Below are 21,309 nucleotides of genomic sequence, written 5' to 3'. Positions count from 1 at the left end.
CATGGTGTAGTTTTCTTTATTGTTGTCCTTCTATAATAGCTAAATGGCCAAATGTAAGTTTTAGGTGTGGAATCCAATGTCCCCAATGCTGCACTGGGACATTGTAGCCAATCACAGGCTCCAAACACTCAGCTCATGTGACAGCTTCTGTTTTGGGGGGAAGGCAGGGGGCTTTCTCAGGAGTTAGGTGCTGGGACCGAACGCCGGAATTTTTGTCCGCAAACGCTTAAGGCCAAAGTCAAATTGTATTATTACTCTTGACAGCGTCAGGATGTTTTAAGTAGTTTGAAGAAATGTGAGAGTGTTGCAGGTTCCCCATCCCTGTATTCAGGAGCATGCGTGGCCTACCCGAACCGAAGGCCCCTGAGGTGACTTTGAGCGGACGCGGCAGGAGCGCTTCAGTCGGAGGGTGGGTGCGGTGCAGTGAGCTGGGGAGGGACTGTGTCAGCTGTCATTATGCTGGGATTGATGATCCGACAGGCCAAAAGCCATCCGAGTGTGAGTACAGGGCATGTGGGTGAGGTGGGAAACAGCCGAGAATCGCGATCTCCTCCCGCCCGACCTTCTATCTCCGCATTCGAGCGGGCCATGTGCAGGGGGCGGCTTGTGTATTCCTTAGGCCGCAGTCACCTGCCTTCCGAGCTGCAGTTCCTCGTGCATTATTTTTATTTTGTTTTAATAGTCATATCAATAATAAGTGTGTCTTAAGTTTAACTTGTCAGCCCTGATTTAACTCCGTTTTAGTGGTAATTTGACCATAAATAGGCGCGTTTTCATCAAATCAAACTATACTGCCAGGGTTTTGATAGTCGCCTAATAGGGTTCTGCAGAGATTTCACATTTTTGTTACTGAGTTTTACACTTTGCTTTTGTACGTGGCTTTATATCTGAAAGGGTCGTTTTTTTTAAAAAAAGCCTCCTCGGATTGTTTGTTTTTGCTTAACTCACCAAGGAAATTAGAAGTTTATCAGTTAAGAATTTTTGTGATGGCTAAGGGCTTTTTGTACCCACAACGCAACCCATTTATTTATAACTTTTGGAACTATTCTGCAGTTTCACAGTCATGCAGAAACAGCATTTGGTGAGTGCTGCTGCATCCTGTTCATAATGATGACTGCCTCTGTTTTCTGTCACTTATTTTGGCATGAGTTCTAAGTGCTATTAGTGCAACTTTCACTTTATTTAGCATTAATCAGTAGTATAAGTAATTTGATTTGAAGTTCAAGTGTTTATTGGCCTTGAGATTGCTGACATTAGTTTGGCAATGTTTACCATAACTGAACTCTGACCCCTCAAGTGTGTTGACTTCCATAATATTGGTTTGTGCTCAGTCACCTGGATTCTCAGGAGCTGTATTTTTACAAAATATCTGAAACAAGTGTAGACCAAAGTAATAAAAAAAAACTTAAATCATAAAGTTAAGATTTGTTGTGGTCCTTGATCAGTTGTGGAAATGTATACAGATTTGAGTGCACATAGTTAAACTATAACTTGAACAAAAATACCCTGTTAGATTTAATTGACTTGCATTTGCAAGTGGAGTGGGGAGAAGACCATCCCACAGATTTTGCGCTGTTTGCTTCTGAACTTAGTGAATGAGTAGCAAATATGGTGATGACAGATTGACCTTGAAGGAAACAGGATTTCTTCATTGTCCTTGTAGTTTATCATGCATTTGCTTATTCTGATGTTTTGAGTCTTTATTTGGAATGTTAACATTTCTTCTGCTTCCTTTAGTTGTATGGAGCAATTTAATTTTAGTCCAAATTATCTGCTGAGGAGTAGAATAAATGTGACAGAATTTTTTGGAAATGTCAAAATATGGAAAAGGAGTAAAAGAGCAATTTTTGACTTAACTTGCATTGGGTTACTAAGCCTCTTTCTTTTTAAAGGTACTAAAGCAAGAAAACATTGAGTTTGCCTTCAGTGACCTTGTGATGACTACTGGAGGTTATTAATTCCATTAGATTGGAAATGTAAATACATGAGCACTGTTTAGTTAAAATTGAGTTAAATGTTTACTCTTGCTGAATTACTTAAGTGAAAGAATGCAGCAGGCATGATGTTACATGCAAGCTACTCCCATATATGGAAATGTCTCGCTGAACTTCAGGTATTCCTGACTAGCTTTATAGTGAGTTTGAACAACATGTTGAACTTATTTAACAGCCAGGATTGTTTTCTTAATAATTTTACTGGTTCTGTTAATGTATTGCTGGGTATAATTCACTTTCTTTCTTTTGTAGCTAATTCCATTGTTTACCTTCATTGGAGCTGGAAGTTTAGGAGCAAGCATGTATCTCCTGCGGCTTGCTCTTCGTAATCCTGATGTTAGGTGGGTGGTAATTGAGCTGTAACATTATAGTGTACTTATTTGAATGTACAAGCTGTACTTAATCTGTTTGTTTAGTTATACTTTCACTGTCACATGACTAATTTAGTCACATGTAACATGATAGGACTTAACTAAACTGTAGTATAATATGCTGTGGTAACTAAGGTTTTATGATTTAAGTTGATGTCATGAATTAGAGATCTACTTCAAGGAGGGGAAAATGGGAGAATGTGTAGGCAGTGAACTCCAGAGTTTGGGGTCTAGGTAGCCGTGTAAGCAACAATCGTGGAACAATTAAATGTGGAACAATTAAAATCGGATGCACCATAGCAGCAGTGATTTCTAGATGCCCTGACAAATTTCGATTAAACAAGCATGTTTGCAACTTGGTTTCTTATTTGACTCTGGGCATCTGATTATTTATTTGCACAGCCACAAATGCCACCTATTTCCAACTGCTTAACTCTGCTTCTGTTTTCAGCTTTTCTGCTAAAACCCTCATTTGCAGTTGAAGTAGTGCAGGTTAGAGGTAACAATGCATTTCTGGCTGTTCTCCCACTTTTTATCATCCAAGTATTTGCATGTGTGTACATTTTTAAGTCTTGTTCACTTTTTTAACCCTATGCTCAGACCGATGCTTGGTCTGACACCAACAAAGTCCTGATTTTTGAAGCTTTAAAATTTCTCCAAGGCCTTATCTTATCTGTCTTCTGTCTGACTCACTAATACATGGTGCTCTAATACTGGCATTGTCAGCAACTCTGGCTTTAATTACTCATCTTTTGGTTTATGCACCTTCAGGTACTTATGACCTGAAATCTGGGATTTCTTGTCTCCTTACTGACCAGCCAACCCTTTCTCAAGGATACCTAGGGATGTGCATTGAATGCTGGCCAGTCAGTGATCTCCATCTCTCTCAAATAAATTTCTTAATTAAAAAAAACTTGTCAAATTTCACTTAGTCACCTGATGTAATGTCTCCTTAAATAACTTAACTATTCTTCCTGTGAAGAATTCTAAAGATGCTAGATCTATATCATTTGTCTGTGTGTAATTTTAGTTCATTGATAAGATTGTGTAAGTGAGAATCACTGAACTCCTGATTTTAGAATTCAAATTTTCCAAAGTGGGATAACAGCGACAGTGAAAATTAACTTCTGCTAATATGTTCAAAAATTAATTTGTGCCTTTTCAGTTTTTTGAGATAGTGTTAATACAGTTTTTTCTATACACTTCTGAATGCTTATTTGCAGCATTTGTAAGCTTTTAATAACTTTTGATTTTAATGGTTTCTCAGTAAATGTTTGTTTCTTCAGCAGATCTATTGAAGAATAGAATGTTTACATTTTAATTAGTAATTTGTTGAAGTAAAACTTTATTTCTCGAACCATCCATTCATGTGGCATGCTTTTGTTATTGTATGTTTCCCTTTGCCTGCTCAGCTGGGATCGCAAGAATAACCCTGAACCATGGAATAAGATAGCACCCAATGAACAGTACAAGGTAATAAGCTAAGAACTGACTTTCAGTGGAAGACTACTTCTCTTGTTAGTCTTTCATCTGCATCACATTGTTGTACATACATTACAAGTCATGAAAGAATTCTGCCAGTGAGCTGAAACTAAGCTACTGCCTTTGTATAAAGCTGGACTACAGCAACATGGAAATAATTTTCCTGGGAAATACCTTGTGTGTGTTTTACACAAACCTTTGATGTTCTGCAATGAGCTTTACTGCCCACACTGTGCCATATGTGCACAACATTAAGGCAGTAATTAATGTGCAGTTCCACCATTTGGCTTAAGTTACAAATGTCAGTGTAGATGATGATAGAGGTATTAACAAGATGAAGTGAATAGATGAAATGATAAATTGAAATGTGGATCAGTGTTAAACCATTCAATTTGGACCTCCTGAGACAAGTGGATTCCAAATAGTTTAAAATGTGTTAAAGTATTTGTGGTCCATCTAAGTTGTATTGATGGATAACTAATAATATCCTCTACCTAAGAGGTAGGGATGGGCTACTGATCTCTTGAGTCTGCCATTCTACATGTTTGTAGACTTTGGCCTCACCTACTTGCCTGTATTAACCCTTGATTTTTTTTTTCTGAATAAAAAATCTTAACTGCTTTTATCTAGTGTGTTCTAGAATAGTAAATTTCAAAGATGAGTAACTGTCTACAGGAAGATGTTCTTCCTAGTTGCTCTCAGTTGAAATATCTTTTGAACGATATCCCTCTTGTTGTAGAGGAATTTGGAATGGCCACTTATTTATCCTGTAACATCTCAATCTTGTGTTTTAGTGAGATCACTTTTTCTCTCTACCTATCTAGAGGACTAGAAAGTGAGGTTAAACATGTTTCAAATGTATAAATCACTGGTTAGACATCCCTGAAGTGCTAGAATTGCTGAGTGCACAACCGAGAAAAATGTTAAACTTGGAGGGATTGCAGGTAACTTTCTGCCAATGTGGTACCTACTTTAGTTTGAATTGAAAAGAAATTATGCTAACCAGTCTCGTATTCACTGGCATATAGATAGGAAAACTTGCACCACAGATTTAACTATTTTGAAAGTGCAAAGTTTGATGAAAATCTTTCTGCTCAGAATCTGGATCTAATGATGATATAGTCTTAAACTTAGAGCTTGTTGTTTCAGCAGTGAATTTGGGCACCCTTCCTAACGGTGGTAGAAACGCAAATGTGACTGGCTGGAAAAGGTTTACACTTAAGCTGGAACTTTGATCTAAAAATTCCCTTGGTTTTCTTTTCTCTCTCTAGTTCTTTTCTGTGAACATGGACTACAGTCAACTGAAGAAGGATCGGCCAGATTTCTAAAGGTTGAATGTGGACCATCTTGTCCAGGTGGTTTTATTAGGTTATAAAATGTCAAATGAGCCCTTGGGGCCAATATTGCTACTGTAATTGTTTCAGTGCACTATTCAGGAATGATTGTATTTCATTTGTGTGTGTATATATGAAACTGAGAATAAATCTCGTGCACTCCCTATTTCACTGTCTGTTTTATTTCTGTTGTTTGTCAATGGTATCTCATTACTAGCCACTCATTGGGAGAGGTATGAAACAGCAGAAACTCTAGTTTTTATGCCTTAGATTATTTAAGTGTTAGTATTAGTCAGCTATAAATGGAGCTACTTGACCACTAAACTAGATACTCACCTTTTTAATTTTGTTTTTGGAAACGTGTTCATAAATGAGGTTTTATTGCCTTACTAGATTTAAATGTTGCTCCTAGCCCTAACATGCAGTTTTGAGAACATAATCACAGTTATCCAAGGAGGTGATATTGTAGAGTAAGTTAACAACTGCAGTTTTTAAACCTGTGATTTTAATACAAATTAGGTTCAATGCAGAATAATCTAGTGAGTGTCATGTAGCTCTGTGCAGTAAATACTGTTTCTTGTACAGACTTTAGTCTTAATTTCTGACTTTACCAGATACCCTTTGCCCAAGGTCAGTGGCTATAAATCTATTGGGTTTTGAATCTTCTGTGTTTCTAAAAGTGCCATTTAGAGATATTTCTCAAAGGCAAATTCTTCATAAAGAAGAACATTGAACACATTATGGTTAGGCAACACAATAAACTTTATTTTTAAAAATTAAATCCTTTAATCCTGTTTACTAATACCAGAGGTCATGACCTTGCTATCTGAATTGTTAAAACCTTACTGAAATGCTAGTCTTATGTCTCAAACCTTTGCAAAAGTACCTTTTTTTTTAGATTGGAAAAGTGTACAATTCCCAACATGGTCTGTTCAATCTTGAGTTTTAGGCAGGAGGTAGGCTGACTCCTAGTTAGACCTAACCTTTCTGAATGTAGTGAAGTTTCTCAATTTCCTACTTTTTAAATCATTCACTTTGAAATATCACAACTGCAGCTTGACATCCAAAACAGTAAATGGTACACCCAACTGCCCCCATACAATCTCAGGGCATTTCTGGCTGTGAAGTCTGCCTAAATGTTTTTCATCCTTTTGTTGTCCCAAGTGAATGGTGGTGTCTAAAGTCCACTGTCTGCTGCTGTTAATGCTGTTTGCTATTTTTTTAAACTATCTAATGACAACTATCCTTTCACCTTTGAAACCGCATAATTCAAGAGACTAACTGGAAAATAGGCCATCACAACAATGTTTGAACTAACCCCTTACTGCATAGCCCAGTATGTGCTTATGCTGAGGTGGTTAGCTTTTATTGCTGTCTCCCTACCCAACCCTAGCCCAGTTGCTGCATATTTTGTGCATACACTTAATTTTAATGTGATAGTGTCAGTAAGCACCTTTTTTTTCTTTTACAAACTGGAGTAAAAGATCAGAATCATTTTGAATCACTACAATGCTAATTGTTCACCTCGACTGGAGATTAAAACATAATGGTAGATCCACTTGTTTCTTTTTGCCCTTGCTACTTTTGTTCTTTCATATACTAAAGAATTTTGTCTGCTCATTTCTGACAATAGTCCTAAAGATTTGATTGAACATCTCCAAGTTCCAAAATTTGAATTAGTGATCTTTACTGCTGTGTCCTATTGGATTTACCTGGATTGGAGCCACATCCTGTCTTTAAAATTGAGCTTTTCTTTAATTGGGCATCTTTAATTTCAAAATGGAACAGAAACCACAGGATCAAGTGAATGAGGGGAAGTCGGCTATGCAACCTCTTTGGGATGTAGTTGATTCGTTGTCAGTTTCTCAAGCTCTGTTTTGTCATTGTTAGTGCCACATCAAACATCCACACTAGCCACCTCCCCTTTCTGATATCTTGCCTCGTTTTTCCCATGGGATTGAGGTGTGTAACAGAGGGAATAGATATGTCATTGCTACATAGGCAAATGATGTTATTGTGCAAAAACTACTGACTACTACACTCCTCAGCCCATTGGCCCATCTGATCAAGATCCTGTTGTAATCTGAAGTGACCTTCACTGTCCACTACACCTCCAATTTTGGTGTCATCTGCAAACTTACTGTGTTCATATCCAAATCATTAATATAAACAATGAAAAGCACTGAACTTTATAGCGCTCTATTGGTTGCAGGTCTCCGGTTTGCAAAGCAACCCTCCACCACTACCTTTGAGCCAATTCTGTTTACAAATGGCAGTTTTCCCTGTATTCCATGAGATCTAACCTTGCTAACCAGTCTCCTATGGGGAACCTTGTCAAATGCCTTACTGAAGTCCATTAAGGTCATGTCCACCACTCTGCCTTCATCAATCCTCCATTATTTCAAAAACCTCAAGTTCATGGGACATGATTTCACATGCACAATGCCATGTTGACTATCCCTTATCAGTCTCTGCCTTTCCAAATAAGTGTAATTCCTGCCAACCACTGACGTCAGGCTCACTGGTCGTTCCTTGGCTTGTCCTCGCCACCTTTTGTAAATAATGGTACCACATTAGCCAACCTCCAGTCTTCTGGCACCTCACCTGTGATTTTCAATGATACAAATATCCCAGCAACCACTTCCCTAGCTTCCCACCGAGTTCTAGGATACACCTGATCAGGTCCTGGGGATTTATCTGCTTTTGTTTCAAGACATCCAGCACTTCCTCTTCTGGAATATGGGCATTTTTTTTCAAGATGTCACCATCTATTTCCTCACATTCTATACCTTCCATGTCCTTCACAGTAAGCACTGATGCAAATTCTCGTTTGGTATCTTCCTCCCATCTCCTTTGGGTCCACACAAAGGCTGCATTGGTGATCTTTGAGGGGCCCTATTCACTCAGTCACAACTTTGTCCTTAATGTATTTGTAAAAACCCTTTGGATTTTCCTTAACTCTGTTTGCCAAAGCTATCCCATATCCCCTTTTTGCCAGACCTGATTTTTTTTCCAGCAATTTGTTTTTTGATTTTCAGCAACTGCTGCTTTTTTTGTTTTATGAATGAATTACATTGTAATCAATCAATAAAATATTTGTCTATGGAAACTTTTGGCAATCTGAACAAAATGTTGCTTGCCTTTTGGATCAGGAGACAACATTTTTATGCAATTTGTACAAATGCTACTAATTTAGGATAGGAACATAATCTTGTGTAGTGTCTACATGAGAGCTATATGTATGAATACTCTAACCTATCATAGAATGTGGGGTCTAGATTGGAGTGGTGCTGGGAAAGCATAGCAGTTCAGGCAGCATCCGAGGAGCAGTAAAATCGACGTTTCAGGCAAAAGCCCTTCAGAAATAGAGGCAGGGTGCCTGCAAAGTGGAGAGATAAATGAGAGGAGGGTGGGGTGGGGAGAAAGTAGCATAGAGTACAATAGTGTATGGGAGTGGAGATGGAGGAGATAGGTCAGAGAGGAGGGTGGGGGAAGGTCCCGGTGTCCCCAACAATACCCTTCTACTGACACTCTCATTCGTTTGGCTGAACTGGTCCTCACCCATAACAATTTCTCCTTCGAATCCTCCCAGTTCCTCCAGACCAAAGGGGTAGCCATGGGAACCCATATGAGCCCCAGCTATGCCTGCCTTTTTGTTGGCTACGTAGAACAGTCCATCTTCTGCAGTTACACTGGCACCTCTTCCTCTGCTCCATCGATGCCTGCATTGGCGCCACCTCATGCTCCCGCAAGGAGGTTGAGCAATTCATCAACTTTCCAATATCGAACAACCCAGATGGTCTCCTTCTTCAAAGACCGCAATTTCCCCTCAGACGTGGTTGACAATGCTCTCCACCGGATCTCCTCCGCCCTTGAACCCCGCCCCTTCAATCACCACCAGGACAGAACCCCACTGGTCCTCACCTACCACCCCACCAACCTCCAGATATATCGTATCAACCTTCATCATTTCTGCCACCTCCAAACAGACCCCACCACCAAGGATATATTTCCCTCCCCACCCCTATCAGCGTTCCGGAAAGACCACTCCCTCCGCGACTCCCTCATCAGATCCACACCCCCCACCAACCCAACCTCCACTCCCGGCACCTTTCCCTGCAACCGCAAGAAATGCAAAACTTGCACCCACACCTCCCTCCTCACTTCCCTCCAAGGCCCCAAGGGATCCTTCCAAGTCAGTCACAAATTCACCTGCACCTCCACACTCATCATTTACTGCATCCTCTATATTGGGGAGACAGGCCGCCTATTTGTGGAACATTTCAGAGAACACCTGTGGACACCCGCCCCAACCGGCCCATGGCTGAACACTTTAACTCCCTCTCCCACTCCGCCAAGGACATGCAGGTCCTTGGCCTCCTCCATCGCCAGACCATGGCAACATGACACCTAGAGGAAGAGCGCCTCATTTTCCGCCTAGGAACCCTCCAACCACAAGGGATGAATGCAGATCTCTCCAGCTTTCTCATTTCCCCTACCCCCACCTTTTCTCAGTTCCAACCCTCAGACTCAGCACCGTCTTCTTGACCTGCAATCTTCTTACCTATCTCTCCGCCCCCACCCCTACTCCGGCCCATCACCCTCACCCTAACCTCCTTCCACCTATCGTATTCCCAACGCCCCTCCCCCAAGTCCCTCCTCGCTACCTTTTATCTTAGCCTGCTTGGCACACTCTCCTCATTCCTGAAGAAGGGCTTATGCCCAAAATGTCGATTCTCCTGTTCCTTTGATGCCTGACCTGCTGCGCTTTTCCAGCAACACATTTTTAAGCAATTCATCAACTTCACCAACACATTCCACCCTGACCTTAAGTTCACCTGGACCATCTCTGACACCCCTCTCCCCTCCCTGGACCTCTCCATCTCCATTAATGAAGACCGACTTGTCACTGACATTTTTTTACAAACCCACCAACTCCCTCAGCTAGCTGGATTACACCTGTTCCCACCCTACCTCCTGCAAAAATGCCATCCCGTATTCCCAATTCCTCCACCTCTGCCGTATCAGTTCCCAGGAGGACCAGTTCCACCACAGAACACACCAGATGGCCTCCTTCTTTAGAGACCGTAATTTTCCTTCTCACGTGGTTGAAGATGCCCTCCAACACATCTCATCCACATCCCGTTCCTCTGCCTTCAAATCCCACCCCTCCAACCGTAACAAGGACAGAACCCCCCGATGCTCACCTTCTACCCTACCAACCTTCGCTTAAACCACATTATCCAAAGACATTTCTGCCACCTCCAAACGGACCCCACCACCAGGGATAATATTTCCTTCACCACACATTTCCGCTTTCCGCAAAGACCGTTCCCTCCGTGACTACCTGGTCAGGTCCACACCCCCCGACAACCCACCCTCCCGTCCTGGCACCCTCCCCTGTCACCGCAGGAATTGCAAAACTTGCGCCCACACCTCCCCCCTCACCTCTATCCAAGGCCCAATAGGAGCCTTCCACATCCATCAAAGTTTCACCTGCACATCCACCAATGTCATTTATTGTATCCCAATGTGGTCTCCTCTACATTGGGGAGACTGGGCGCCTCCTAGCAGAGCGCTTTAGGGAACATCTCCAGGACACCCACACCAATCAATCTCACCGCCTTGTAGCCCAACATTTCAACTCCCCCTCCCACTCTGCCGAGGACATGGAGGTCCTGGACCTCCTCCACCGCTGCTCCCTCACCACCCGACGCCTAGAGGAAGAACGTCTCATCTTCTGCCTCGGAACAGTTCAACCCCATGGCATCAGTGTGGATTTCACCAGTTTCCTTATTTCCCCTTCCCCCACCTCACTCTAGCTCCAACGTTCCAGCTCAGCACCACCCTCATGACCTGTCCTACCTGCCTATCTTCCTTTCGACCTATCACCTGCATGCCCACCCCTATTCACCCATTGTACTCTTTGCTACCTTCCTTTTGCCCGAAACGTCGATTTTAGTGCTCCTCGGAAGCTGCCTGAACTGCTGTGCTTTTCCAACACCACTCTAATTTAGACTCTGGTTTCCAGCATCGGCAGTCATTGTTCTTACCTATCATAGGATGTAGTTCTGCATGTACTGTTCACCCTACTGCCTTAGTGTCAAAGCCCCTTCATCTTAAGAGAGAAGAATTGCAACATTTAAAAGACATTTGGATGGGTATATGAATAGGAAGGGTTTGGAGGGAAATGGGCCAAGTACTAGCAGGTGGAACTAGATTGGGTTGGGATATCTGGTCGGCATGGACGGGATGGACCGAAGGGTCTGTTTCCATGCTGTATATCTCCATGACTCTATGGTTCTAAATGAATTTACATCCATATTGTGTATTTGTGAGCTCAGGATAGCCCAATGTAATTAAGTGTTGATGTGGTGGAGCCAATGTTGTCTTGTAGGAAACGTTGCAGCCATTTTTACACAGCAAGCTTCCACACAAGGAGAATGACAATGACCGTTCTTGTGATGTTAATAAGGAAATAATGTTGAGTCAATTGGTAGTCTAACTGAGCTTCCTAATACATGTGTGCTGTAACTGGGCTCCAGTGGAAACGAAACTAATGCTGGGATTAACTGTCAATGCCCTTTGTAGACGGACCTCATTCCTGATGAAGGGCTTATGTCCAAAACATCGAATCTCCTGCTTCTCGGATGCTGCCTGACCTGCTGTGCTTTTCCAGCACCATATTCTCGACTCTGATCTCCAGCATCTGCAGTCCTCGCTTCCTCCCAAATAAACTATATCCAGAGCAAATAACGGGAAACCAAACCCCATGCTGTTTCATGCATTAAACTTCCTAATGGCAATTATTTTTTGATTTGTAACTACAAAGATCTGTCTTACAATATCTCAAATTATGAGATCAGGTCCCACCATGTCAGTTGAAGCATTTGAATTCAGTTTTAACAGCAAATGAAAACTTAATATCTTTTCAGGAAATAAAATCTGCTATTCCTAGTTTAGCTTCTATCTGACTCCAGCACACACCAAACCATTGACTGAAGTGGCCTAACCAACAACACTACTGACAAAAAAATACTTCAGAATATCCAGGTATTGGCAATTAAACGTCAAACTTGCCAGTGACTCCCAGGCCCTAAGAATGTATTTAATCAAATGTTTAAGTTGCACAGCAAAAGTTACAAATCAATGTTATACTTTTGTCATCCCATTAATCTATCAAATTATCTTCAAATCAAGCAAAAATTCAATGTTTAATCCTTTTAAAACTCAAACTATGGGAATTGTTGGGAGTGTCTAGAATTAGAGAGAAGAATTTAAAGTTGATAATTGGAAAAAATGAAGTAAACAAAATCCCCTGGTAAATCTTAAATGATTCCAACTGCCAAGATGTGGCATCCTTCGGGGATCATTTGTTGTATTTTTTTCCTCTTTGCACTGATTGCTGCAATTATAATATAAGCAAAAGTTAATTGCCTTCTTTGTGCTTTATTTGTATGCAATTATATATCTGCCACTTTGTATTTAATTTAGTTTAATGTACTCCTTGGAATGAAAGCAAATCACTTTTAAATGCTGCACTAGCAAAATGCTGAATGGCGATACCATTCTCTGAGCAGTATTGGGATAATATGTTATACCTTTTATATTTAAAGGAACTTTTATTCTAATTTTGCCTGTCCTGTGATGTTTAACCACTGCCAGAAACAAAATAGAGATCATGAGACTGTCAGATTGTCCTAAAAATAATTTAGCAAAGGAATCCTGCTGTCATCAGCCAGTTCGGTCTGTACAGTATATGATTCCAGTGCATAACAATGGGATTACCAAGCTTATCTGCTGGCTCTTTTCTGTTTCTTCTTCTTATGTTTGTTTTTACTTTTGTTCTTCCCTTCCTGTACTTTTCTGTTGCTTGATGATCTGTGAAAAGCCACTAGGCAATCAATGGCCTGTGGTGATTTGGCTTCCTGATATTTACCTACTGAAGTGTCTGCCTTTTCCCCCAGGCATCGCTGTGATGGAATTGCAAGTGTAAACTCCCAGTGCAATTGAGCATTGGTAAATCTGCTCACTTTGTCAATTTATTAATAGTTGCCAGTGTTTCGCAGCTAATCTATTGATAAAAGATAATCCTGACTTCAGGAACAGTCAATACCTCTTGGAGGTTTAGAATCCATCTGTTGGTACAGGCTATTTGGCCCAAAAAATCCAAACCAATTCTCTAGAGAGCGTCCCACCCAGACTCTATCCCTATAACCTTGTATTTCCTATGGCTAATCCACCTACCCTATTCATTATGAGATAATTTAGCATAGCCAATCCAACTAACCTCCACATCTTTGGACTGTGGGAGGAAACCTGCGCAGACATGGACAGAATGTGTAAACTCCTCACATACAGTCACCTGGAGGTGGAATCAAACCCTGGTCCCTGAAGCTGTGAGGCAGTAGTGCTAACCATTGAGCCACCCTGCATCCCAATTTGACTCAGGAGGAAAGTTGAGAAATGGAGCAAAGTAGGAGAAAGTGAGGACTGCAAATGCTGGAGATCAGAGTCGAGAGTGTGGTGCTGGAAAAGCATAGCAGGTCAGGCAGCATACAGGGATCAGGAGTATCTATGTTTTGGGCATAAACAGGAAGGGCTTATGCCCAAAACAGCCATTCTCCAGCTCCTTGGATGCTGCCTGACCGGCTGTGCTTTTCCAGCCCGGTGGCACAGTGGTTAGCACTGCTGCCTCACAGCGCCTGAGACCCGGGTTCAATTCCCGACTCAGGCGACTGACTGTGTGGAGTTTGCACGTTCTCCCCGTGTCAGCGTGGGTTTCCTCCGGGTGCTCCGGTTTCCTCCCACAGTCACAAAGATGTGCGGGTCAGGTGAATTGGCCATGTTAAATTGCCCATAGTGTTAGGTAAGGGGTAAATGTAGGGGTATGGGTGGGTTTCGCTTCGGGGGGTCGGTGTGGACTTGTTGGGCCGAAGGGCCTGTTTCCACACTGTAAATCTAATCTAATCTAATCTAATCTAATCACTACACAAATGTAGCAAAGTAATCTTGGTAATTCAACCACCCATGAATTAAGGCACTGTTTGGGTATTAAAAGTCAGAAAACTGTTAATTAGATTAGATTATTTACAGTGTGGAAACAGGCCCTTCGGCCCAACAAGTCCACACCGACCCGCTGAAGCGCAACCCACCCATACCCCTACATTAACCCTTTACCTAACACTATGGGCAATTTAGCATGGCCAATTCACCTGACCCGCACATCTTTGTGACTGTGGGAGGAAACCGGAGCATCCGGAGGAAACCCACGCAGACACGGGGAGAACGTGCAAACTCCACACAGTCAGTCGCCTGTTAAGAGCAGGTTGAGGGTATTTGGCACAGTAAAGATCATGATAATATTGCTAGCAGAGAGAAATGTCAAATGTTGCAATTGAAGGATAGAAGTTGGGAACGTATGAAATGAAGCAACATTCATATATCAGCAGATTCCCTGGTCATTCTCTCACATTTTCTGACTGACTTAAGATACTGTTGCTGTATGTGTTTTGTGCTGTTCTTTTCTTTTAGACGATGCTGTGAGTTTACAAGTGGTCAACTTGGGCAGAAAATGGAGAAATGAAGAGAGAAAATGTGCTGCTGATTCTTTTCAATGACCTGTTAAGAATTGCATTTAACAAAAGCTGATGGTCCTGTGTGTAATCTAAATGCTGGAATTTTATAACACTTGCATCAAGTGTAATTGAATGCATTGAGCAAGCTGCAAGGGAATAAAATCTGGCTGTTATTTTACAAATATAAATTTACAGTGTAACGGATGAGAAAGAGAAGAGTTGAAATTTCTTTTTGATCTATTTTTAATGTATCGTTTAATATGTCTGTGTGAAAATGCTATACATTGTGAATCCAAATAAACATTTTAATAACTTTGTTAAATGGGTATGTCCAGGCTACAAAGATAGTGAGGCTGTGTGCTAAAGATAACAGATTAAAATTTCAACCTAAACAAACTACGCAGAAGTCTGCTGAGTCTCTTGTTAGAGCTGATAAAAATGGTCAGTTTTATTGGTGATTCTGTCAGCGGATGTCTAGCATTTAAAAAGAGTGGACAAGCATGCTTCTCGATATCGTTCTCATGAAGATGATAACAGTAGAAAAATGATGTTGTGGTTAATAACATGATTCAGCATAAATAGGAGCAGCTGTGAAAAGGAGTATATTGTCTTGAGATAGTAAAGACAAAGCAAAAAAATGGATCGATGTGGACCAAGAGCAGGCAGAAGGGATGTGTTTAATTTGGATTCATGCTCAGCATAACATCATGGGCAGAAGGGCCCATTCCTGTGCTGTACTGTTCAATGTTCTATGTAGAGGTGGAGCAGCACAGTGGCCCATTGGTTAGCATTGTAGCCTCATATCATCAGGGACCTGGATTTGATTTCAGTGTTGGGCAACTGTCTGTGTGGAGTTTGTACATTCTTCCTGTGTCTGTGTGGGTTTTAACTGGGTGCTCTGGCTTCCTCCCGTAGTGCAAAGATGTGCAGGATAAGTAGATTAGCCATGGGAATTGCAGGGATGATGTGGATGGGATGCTCTTTGGAGGGTTGGTGTGGATGTGATGGGCCAACTCGCCTGTTTCTGCACTGTAAGGATTCTAGAGACTTTGTAACAGGGGAAGGGGAGAGAATTGAATTTGTATGGTGAACCTTTTGGACATCAGAAACTGAGTTTTACAGCATTTGATAATATCAGAAAAATGATTACACAATAAAAGTAATTTCAATAACATTTCCTGTACCTCATACCTCTGTTGCAGTCATACTTTTGCTAGCATACATTGCTGTGATTTTATTAATTGGTTCAAAGAAAACCAACAGCAAGTCAAATCTGAAGAGTTAGAGAACCAAAGGAATTGAAGTGAGGGAAATGTCTGGGACACTAAGCTACAAAGAGAAGCTGGAAAAATTAGGATTTTTTTCTTTGGATCAGCGGAAGCTGAGAGAGACTTGATAGAGTCTATAAAATTTTGAGATAGAGATGACGATCTGAATCTTTCACCCAGAGCTGAAAAGTCTAAGACATGTTTTGAAGGTAGAAGGAAAAAGTTCAAAGGAGATGTGAAGGGCAAGTTTTTTTTACACAGGCAGGAATCTGGAACGTGCTGTCCGGGGTTGTTGTGGAAACAGATATTGATTGGACATTTCAGGGCCTTCTAGATAAGCTTTTTGAGATCTTCCAAATCTCTGCTGCCAGTACCAAAAACTTATTCCCCTCCTAATCCTGTGCTCACTAATGTACATTGGCTCCTAACCAAATACAGTAATGTTTTAGTTTAAAAATTCTCATTCATGAAAGTGCAAGGAATGGAGGGATACGGACCAAGAGCCGGCAGAAGGGATTAGTTTAAGTTGGCGTCATGTTTGGCACAACATCATGGGCCGAAGGGCCCGTTCCTGTGCTGTACTGTTCTATGTTCAATGTACTGTCAATACCACTGTTACAGTCTTCTGTAGACTTGCAATTTTGGACACCAGACAGGAAATCTATCAAATCTTTCAAAAGCAAGGTTGAAAAATGTTCTTAATCACTGAATCTAATATATTTCACATCAACATTGAATTATCTTTTAATATGTGCAATACATTTTCTGCTTGCAGTTTTCATCCTGTTTCAAAAGCCTAAGGTACAACTGAATATATTCCCCAGGATAGTTGAATGGAGTTGTCAAAGTTTGCTGTTCATTCTGCAGAATTTCCCAGCTCACATCTGAACATTTATCTGTTATGAAATGGAGTATGTTTGTTGTCCCAGAATGATCAGAGATGTTTTGATTTTCTAACAGACTTTGAGACAGACTTGAAGTTAGACAAGCAAAGTTTTGTTCATGTTAAGTTTTATATTTAAATGATTAACAACCACAATTTTCTTAAGAACTGTTGAGTCTTTATTTCACAGTTGAACAAACGTATTTATTAACAATGCCATAATTTCTTTTCCTTACTTTTGGAAAGTAAGATCAAGACTGTTTCTTTAAGAATACACATTTTCAGATAAAAAAAAATGTATTTTACTTTGACTTCAAAAAGTTGTAAGTTGAGCTGAAAATTAGTTTGAAATGTTACTTACCTCAAATTGCTTGCTGTTCATAAAAATTATAGACTTGAGTATGAATATGCAAAAAAATGAGAAAATAGGGATAATTATGGAATTTATAGATAATATTCTTTGTATTATAAAAGCTGCACAACTGATGAACTACAGAATGTTATATGCAGAGATTTTTGTCATTTTGTGAAATTTGTCTTTATTTAACTTTTAAGGTTGGCAAATCCTAATAGTCAATTTGTTGCTTTCAGATGTAATGGTTGACAATGTTCTGGACAGCATCATTTCTCAATTAGTTTAATAATGATATCTCCTTTGTTTTTAATGTATTGCAGTGAGCTTGATTATACTTCCATTCATTTTGGATGTAGTGCAATGCTACACAGATTTCATTCTAAACCGAGATTGTTGATCTCAGCTTGGACAACAGTTGTAGCACTGCAATTAGTATCACTGCCCCTGGGCCAGTTGATGTGAAAATCATCCACAGTTCTTGCTCCAAATTCTTATTTGCTTGACCCCTGCTGAAACATGTATCTTGATGAGCAGTTTCCAGTGAAACTGTTAATATCTTTCCTCTTCACCAATATTGTACAGACATGAGAAATGTTTACTTAATTACGGTCACCTGGAAGGCTATCACTACAGAACCATTCCTAAGTAAAAATTAGCACTTCAGGACTGAGCCTATTTGTCACCATGACGGCTTTGTTTTTGTTGTAAATTAAAATAGTTTCAGTCCCTTAATTTGTGCCCTTTCAAATGGAAAAAATGTACGGTAGCTTTACAGTGAACAGTTTAACAATGTGAAGATTTCACAGATGTTGCTGCCACACAGCCAATAAAATCTGATGTTCATCGATATGGAACATGGACAGTAGTCATAATAGCATCTAATTCAAATGGTGCTAGAGCCTTTATTTACTTAAGGGTGTAATTAGCTCAAATTGTTCTCCCCATATGCAATACCATGAGTGCAGATAAAGTTTAAAAGGTAAAATGAGGCAACAAAAAACTTTTTACTTTCCTTTGTTGCTTTTCATGCTTTTATTACTGCTTGACGTAACTATTTCTGACTGTTCCACCACAACCTACCCTCCGTAAACTTGAGGGTTTCCAGAACTCTGCTGCCTGTGTCAAAAACCTATTCCCCTCCCAGTCCTGTGCTCACTAACATACATTGGCTCTTTAAACAAATAATATTTTGGTTTTAAAATTCTCATTTTTGTTTTCAAATTCCTCCATGGCCTCTTCCCTCTCAATCTTTATAATCTCCACAACCCTCTGAGATATTGTGTGCTGCTAATTCCAGCTTCTTATGCATCTCATTTTGAAATTCCTTCACCATTGGTCACTGTGCCTTCAGTTCACTTGATACCAAATTCTGGAACACCCTTCTTAAATCTCTCTGCCTCATGTTCATCTTTTAAAATAACTCTTTAAACATGCTAAATATAATCTGTTGATGCTGTTTTGTCCACCTTTCCCATGGTTCCACCAACACATTAAGGCATCTCTTCCAATTAATTCTTGCAAACCTAATTTTTTTATTCATTCATTCACAGGATGTGTGTGTCACTGGCTGGACCAGCATTTATTGTCCATCCTTAATTGCCCAGAGGTCAGTTAAGAATCACCCCTATTAGGTGGGTTCAGAGTCATATCTAAGCCACCAGATTTCCTTCCATAAAGGACATGAGTGAGCCAAATGGTTTTATTTCCTCTGACAATCAACTAACTGTTTCATGACAGTTCACTATTAGACTCTTAACTCAAAGTTCACCACCTACCTTGGCAAGATTTGAACCCAGGAACCTAGAACATTACCTTGGTCTCTCAATTAATAGCCAAGAGATAACAGCAATAAGCCATCACTTTGCCCAGTGATTAGATGATTGTGTGCAGTTATTTCACTGAGGGGATGGGAATATTTGGTGGACAGAGCATCACTGATTCAGCTTAATCCTGCTTTCATCCAGCAAGCTCTTTCCAGAATGAAAACGGGATCTTCGTTTACTTTAGTTTGCTCTCCGCAGCTCATCAGTGGTCACCTATTTAAAACAGGGATGAGGTGATTTTTATTTCTCTCTCTGAGGGTTATGAGCCTTTGGAACTTCCTTCCTGAAGAGGAGATGGTAGCAGAGTCCCTGATTAATTTTTATGTCAGAGGTGGATAGATTCTTATCAAGCAAGGGAGTGAAAGGTTATTAGATGGAGCGGGAATGTGGATTTCTGTTCTCACATCTGATTAACCACAATCTTTGTAAATGATAGAAGAGGTCTGAAGGGCTGAATGGCCTACTCTTGCTCTTTATTTGGATCTTTTGGCCAATTGTAACGACTGTACTGCAGTCCTGACAGATTAAAGCTTCTGTATCAAATTAGGAACTCTCTGTCCATTCGGGTTGGTTATTCGCTGCTGCTAGAATCTCAGATTTCGTGGAGTTTAAGGTAATTCGGTGAAATCAGTTTTATTCCTCCCCGGTTATATCGGACAAATGAATGCATTTCACAGAATGCTTACAGCACGGAAGGATGTCATGAAGCCCACAGTGCCTCATATTGGCTCCAGGCAACTCACCAGGTGCTAACTCATCTACCTTCTCCCTGTATTATTGTATACTCACCCTTTTCAGGTGATGATCAAATTTCTTCATGAATGTCTGAATTGAACCTGACTCTAACGCAATCTCAGGCAACACATTCCAATCCTAACCACTTGCTTCATGCAAAGGTTTGTTTCATGCTGGTATTCTTCCATTTTCCAAGTATCTGTGGTGTGACATTCTCAATGTTTCAACAAATGAGAACAGATTTTCCCTAACTAAGTCCACAGAGGCCAGTATCCAGTCACCAAGTCTTATTTGCACGTGGAAAGTCCTTGACACTAATCCAGCTCCCTCAGAGCCAGCTGTCAGAGTAAACAGAATGTTTGACACTCCTGTTTGTATCTGTCAGCCAGAACTCCCTGGTTGGAACAGGTTAACAGCCCCAGTCAGGGAACTCATATTCTATGAGGTCCATCTGGGTGACCTCATTACAATCACTACACTACTTTGTCCAAAACCGTCATAATTCTGAACATTTCGATTTAAAAATCTCTTGGGGTTCTCTTCTCCAAAGGAACCAGTCCTAACTTCTACAATCTACAAAGGAAATTGACATTATCATCCCCAGAATTATTCTCATGAACCTTTTTTGCACTCTCAGTATTGCCTTCACATGCTCTTTTCAAGTAAACTTTCTTTTTGCTGTGGCTTGAAACCCTTGTGAATTTCCAGCATATTAACTTCAGGTGGACATTGTGTGCAAAGTGAAATAATTAATGATAATTATGCAAAGTGGCAAAGCAAGGCTGGGCTGGGAGAGTGGGAATATATTTCACAGATGGTCACACCTCTGTAGTACACACTCAGCACTGCACATGCTGGGAAATGTCTCATAAAATCAACACTGAAAATGACAACGACAGCGTTTCTTTACAGCCTTTGAGTGTTCTGTTCAGTGAAACAGAGTGACCTTACTGTGGTGAGATTCACTTATAACAGCCTTTCCTTTTAAAGAGTTTCCCAGGGTTATTTTTCCATTAACTTGCATGTTTAATTTGGCCGATTAGAAGAAAATTATGATCATAATTCATAACACAGTAAACACACCTGTTACTAGATGCCATCTTTATTCACAGTGCATCCCGACAGCCAGCTGTTCTCGCTTCGAGGACAATTGTTTCCAAAGTGATTTCAACATTCTTTTTCTTCTCCTGACAAGCATCATTAAATGCATGAATAAGAACTGTGGTAGTCCATTTGGTCCCTCAAACAAGTTCTGTCATTCATGTAGGTTATGGATGATCGCTACCGAGAATTACATGATGTTGTAATAAAGATGAGAAGACTTTGATATCAATCACTTGAGTTGGAATGGCATAGGTACCAGTAATCCTATCCAATGTTAGTTTAGTGGCTTTCACTAGTCCACGATGAATGATGAACTGCAAATAAGCCTCAGCAAAAGAAACAGGATGTAGTTTATGACTATATATAGGATATGCTCTTAGAA

At 40.6% G+C, this 21,309-nt stretch overlaps 1 protein-coding gene across 1 annotated transcript; it reads left to right on the top strand.

Annotated features, from left to right (window-relative positions):
- The first annotated feature begins 389 nt into the window (after positions 1-389).
- ndufa4b (NDUFA4 mitochondrial complex associated b) lies at positions 390-5,347 on the top strand. Its single transcript, XM_060848553.1, has 4 exons — positions 390-498; positions 2,247-2,335; positions 3,778-3,838; positions 5,119-5,347. The coding sequence occupies exons 1-4, from the start codon at positions 457-459 to the stop codon at positions 5,173-5,175; spliced, it is 249 nt and encodes an 82-aa protein (XP_060704536.1). The 5' UTR covers positions 390-456; the 3' UTR covers positions 5,176-5,347.
- Positions 5,348-21,309: the final 15,962 nt, after the last annotated feature.

Source organism: Hemiscyllium ocellatum, chromosome 32 (assembly GCF_020745735.1).
Source record: "Hemiscyllium ocellatum isolate sHemOce1 chromosome 32, sHemOce1.pat.X.cur, whole genome shotgun sequence".
Taxonomy (NCBI): Eukaryota; Metazoa; Chordata; class Chondrichthyes; order Orectolobiformes; family Hemiscylliidae; genus Hemiscyllium; species Hemiscyllium ocellatum.
This window is presented reverse-complemented; position numbering and strand designations above follow the sequence as displayed.

What these genes read in the sequence shown, in the direction of transcription:
- ndufa4b (XM_060848553.1), top strand. Translation starts at nt 457, where the DNA reads ATGCTGGGATTGATGATCCGACAGGCCAAAAGCCATCCGAGT. An exon ending in AGGCCAAAAGCCATCCGAGT is followed by an intron (nt 499 to 2,246) that starts GTGAGTACAGGG and finishes TTTCTTTTGTAG; the next exon opens with CTAATTCCATTGTTTACCTT. An exon ending in CACCCAATGAACAGTACAAG is followed by an intron (nt 3,839 to 5,118) that starts GTAATAAGCTAA and finishes TTCTCTCTCTAG; the next exon opens with TTCTTTTCTGTGAACATGGA.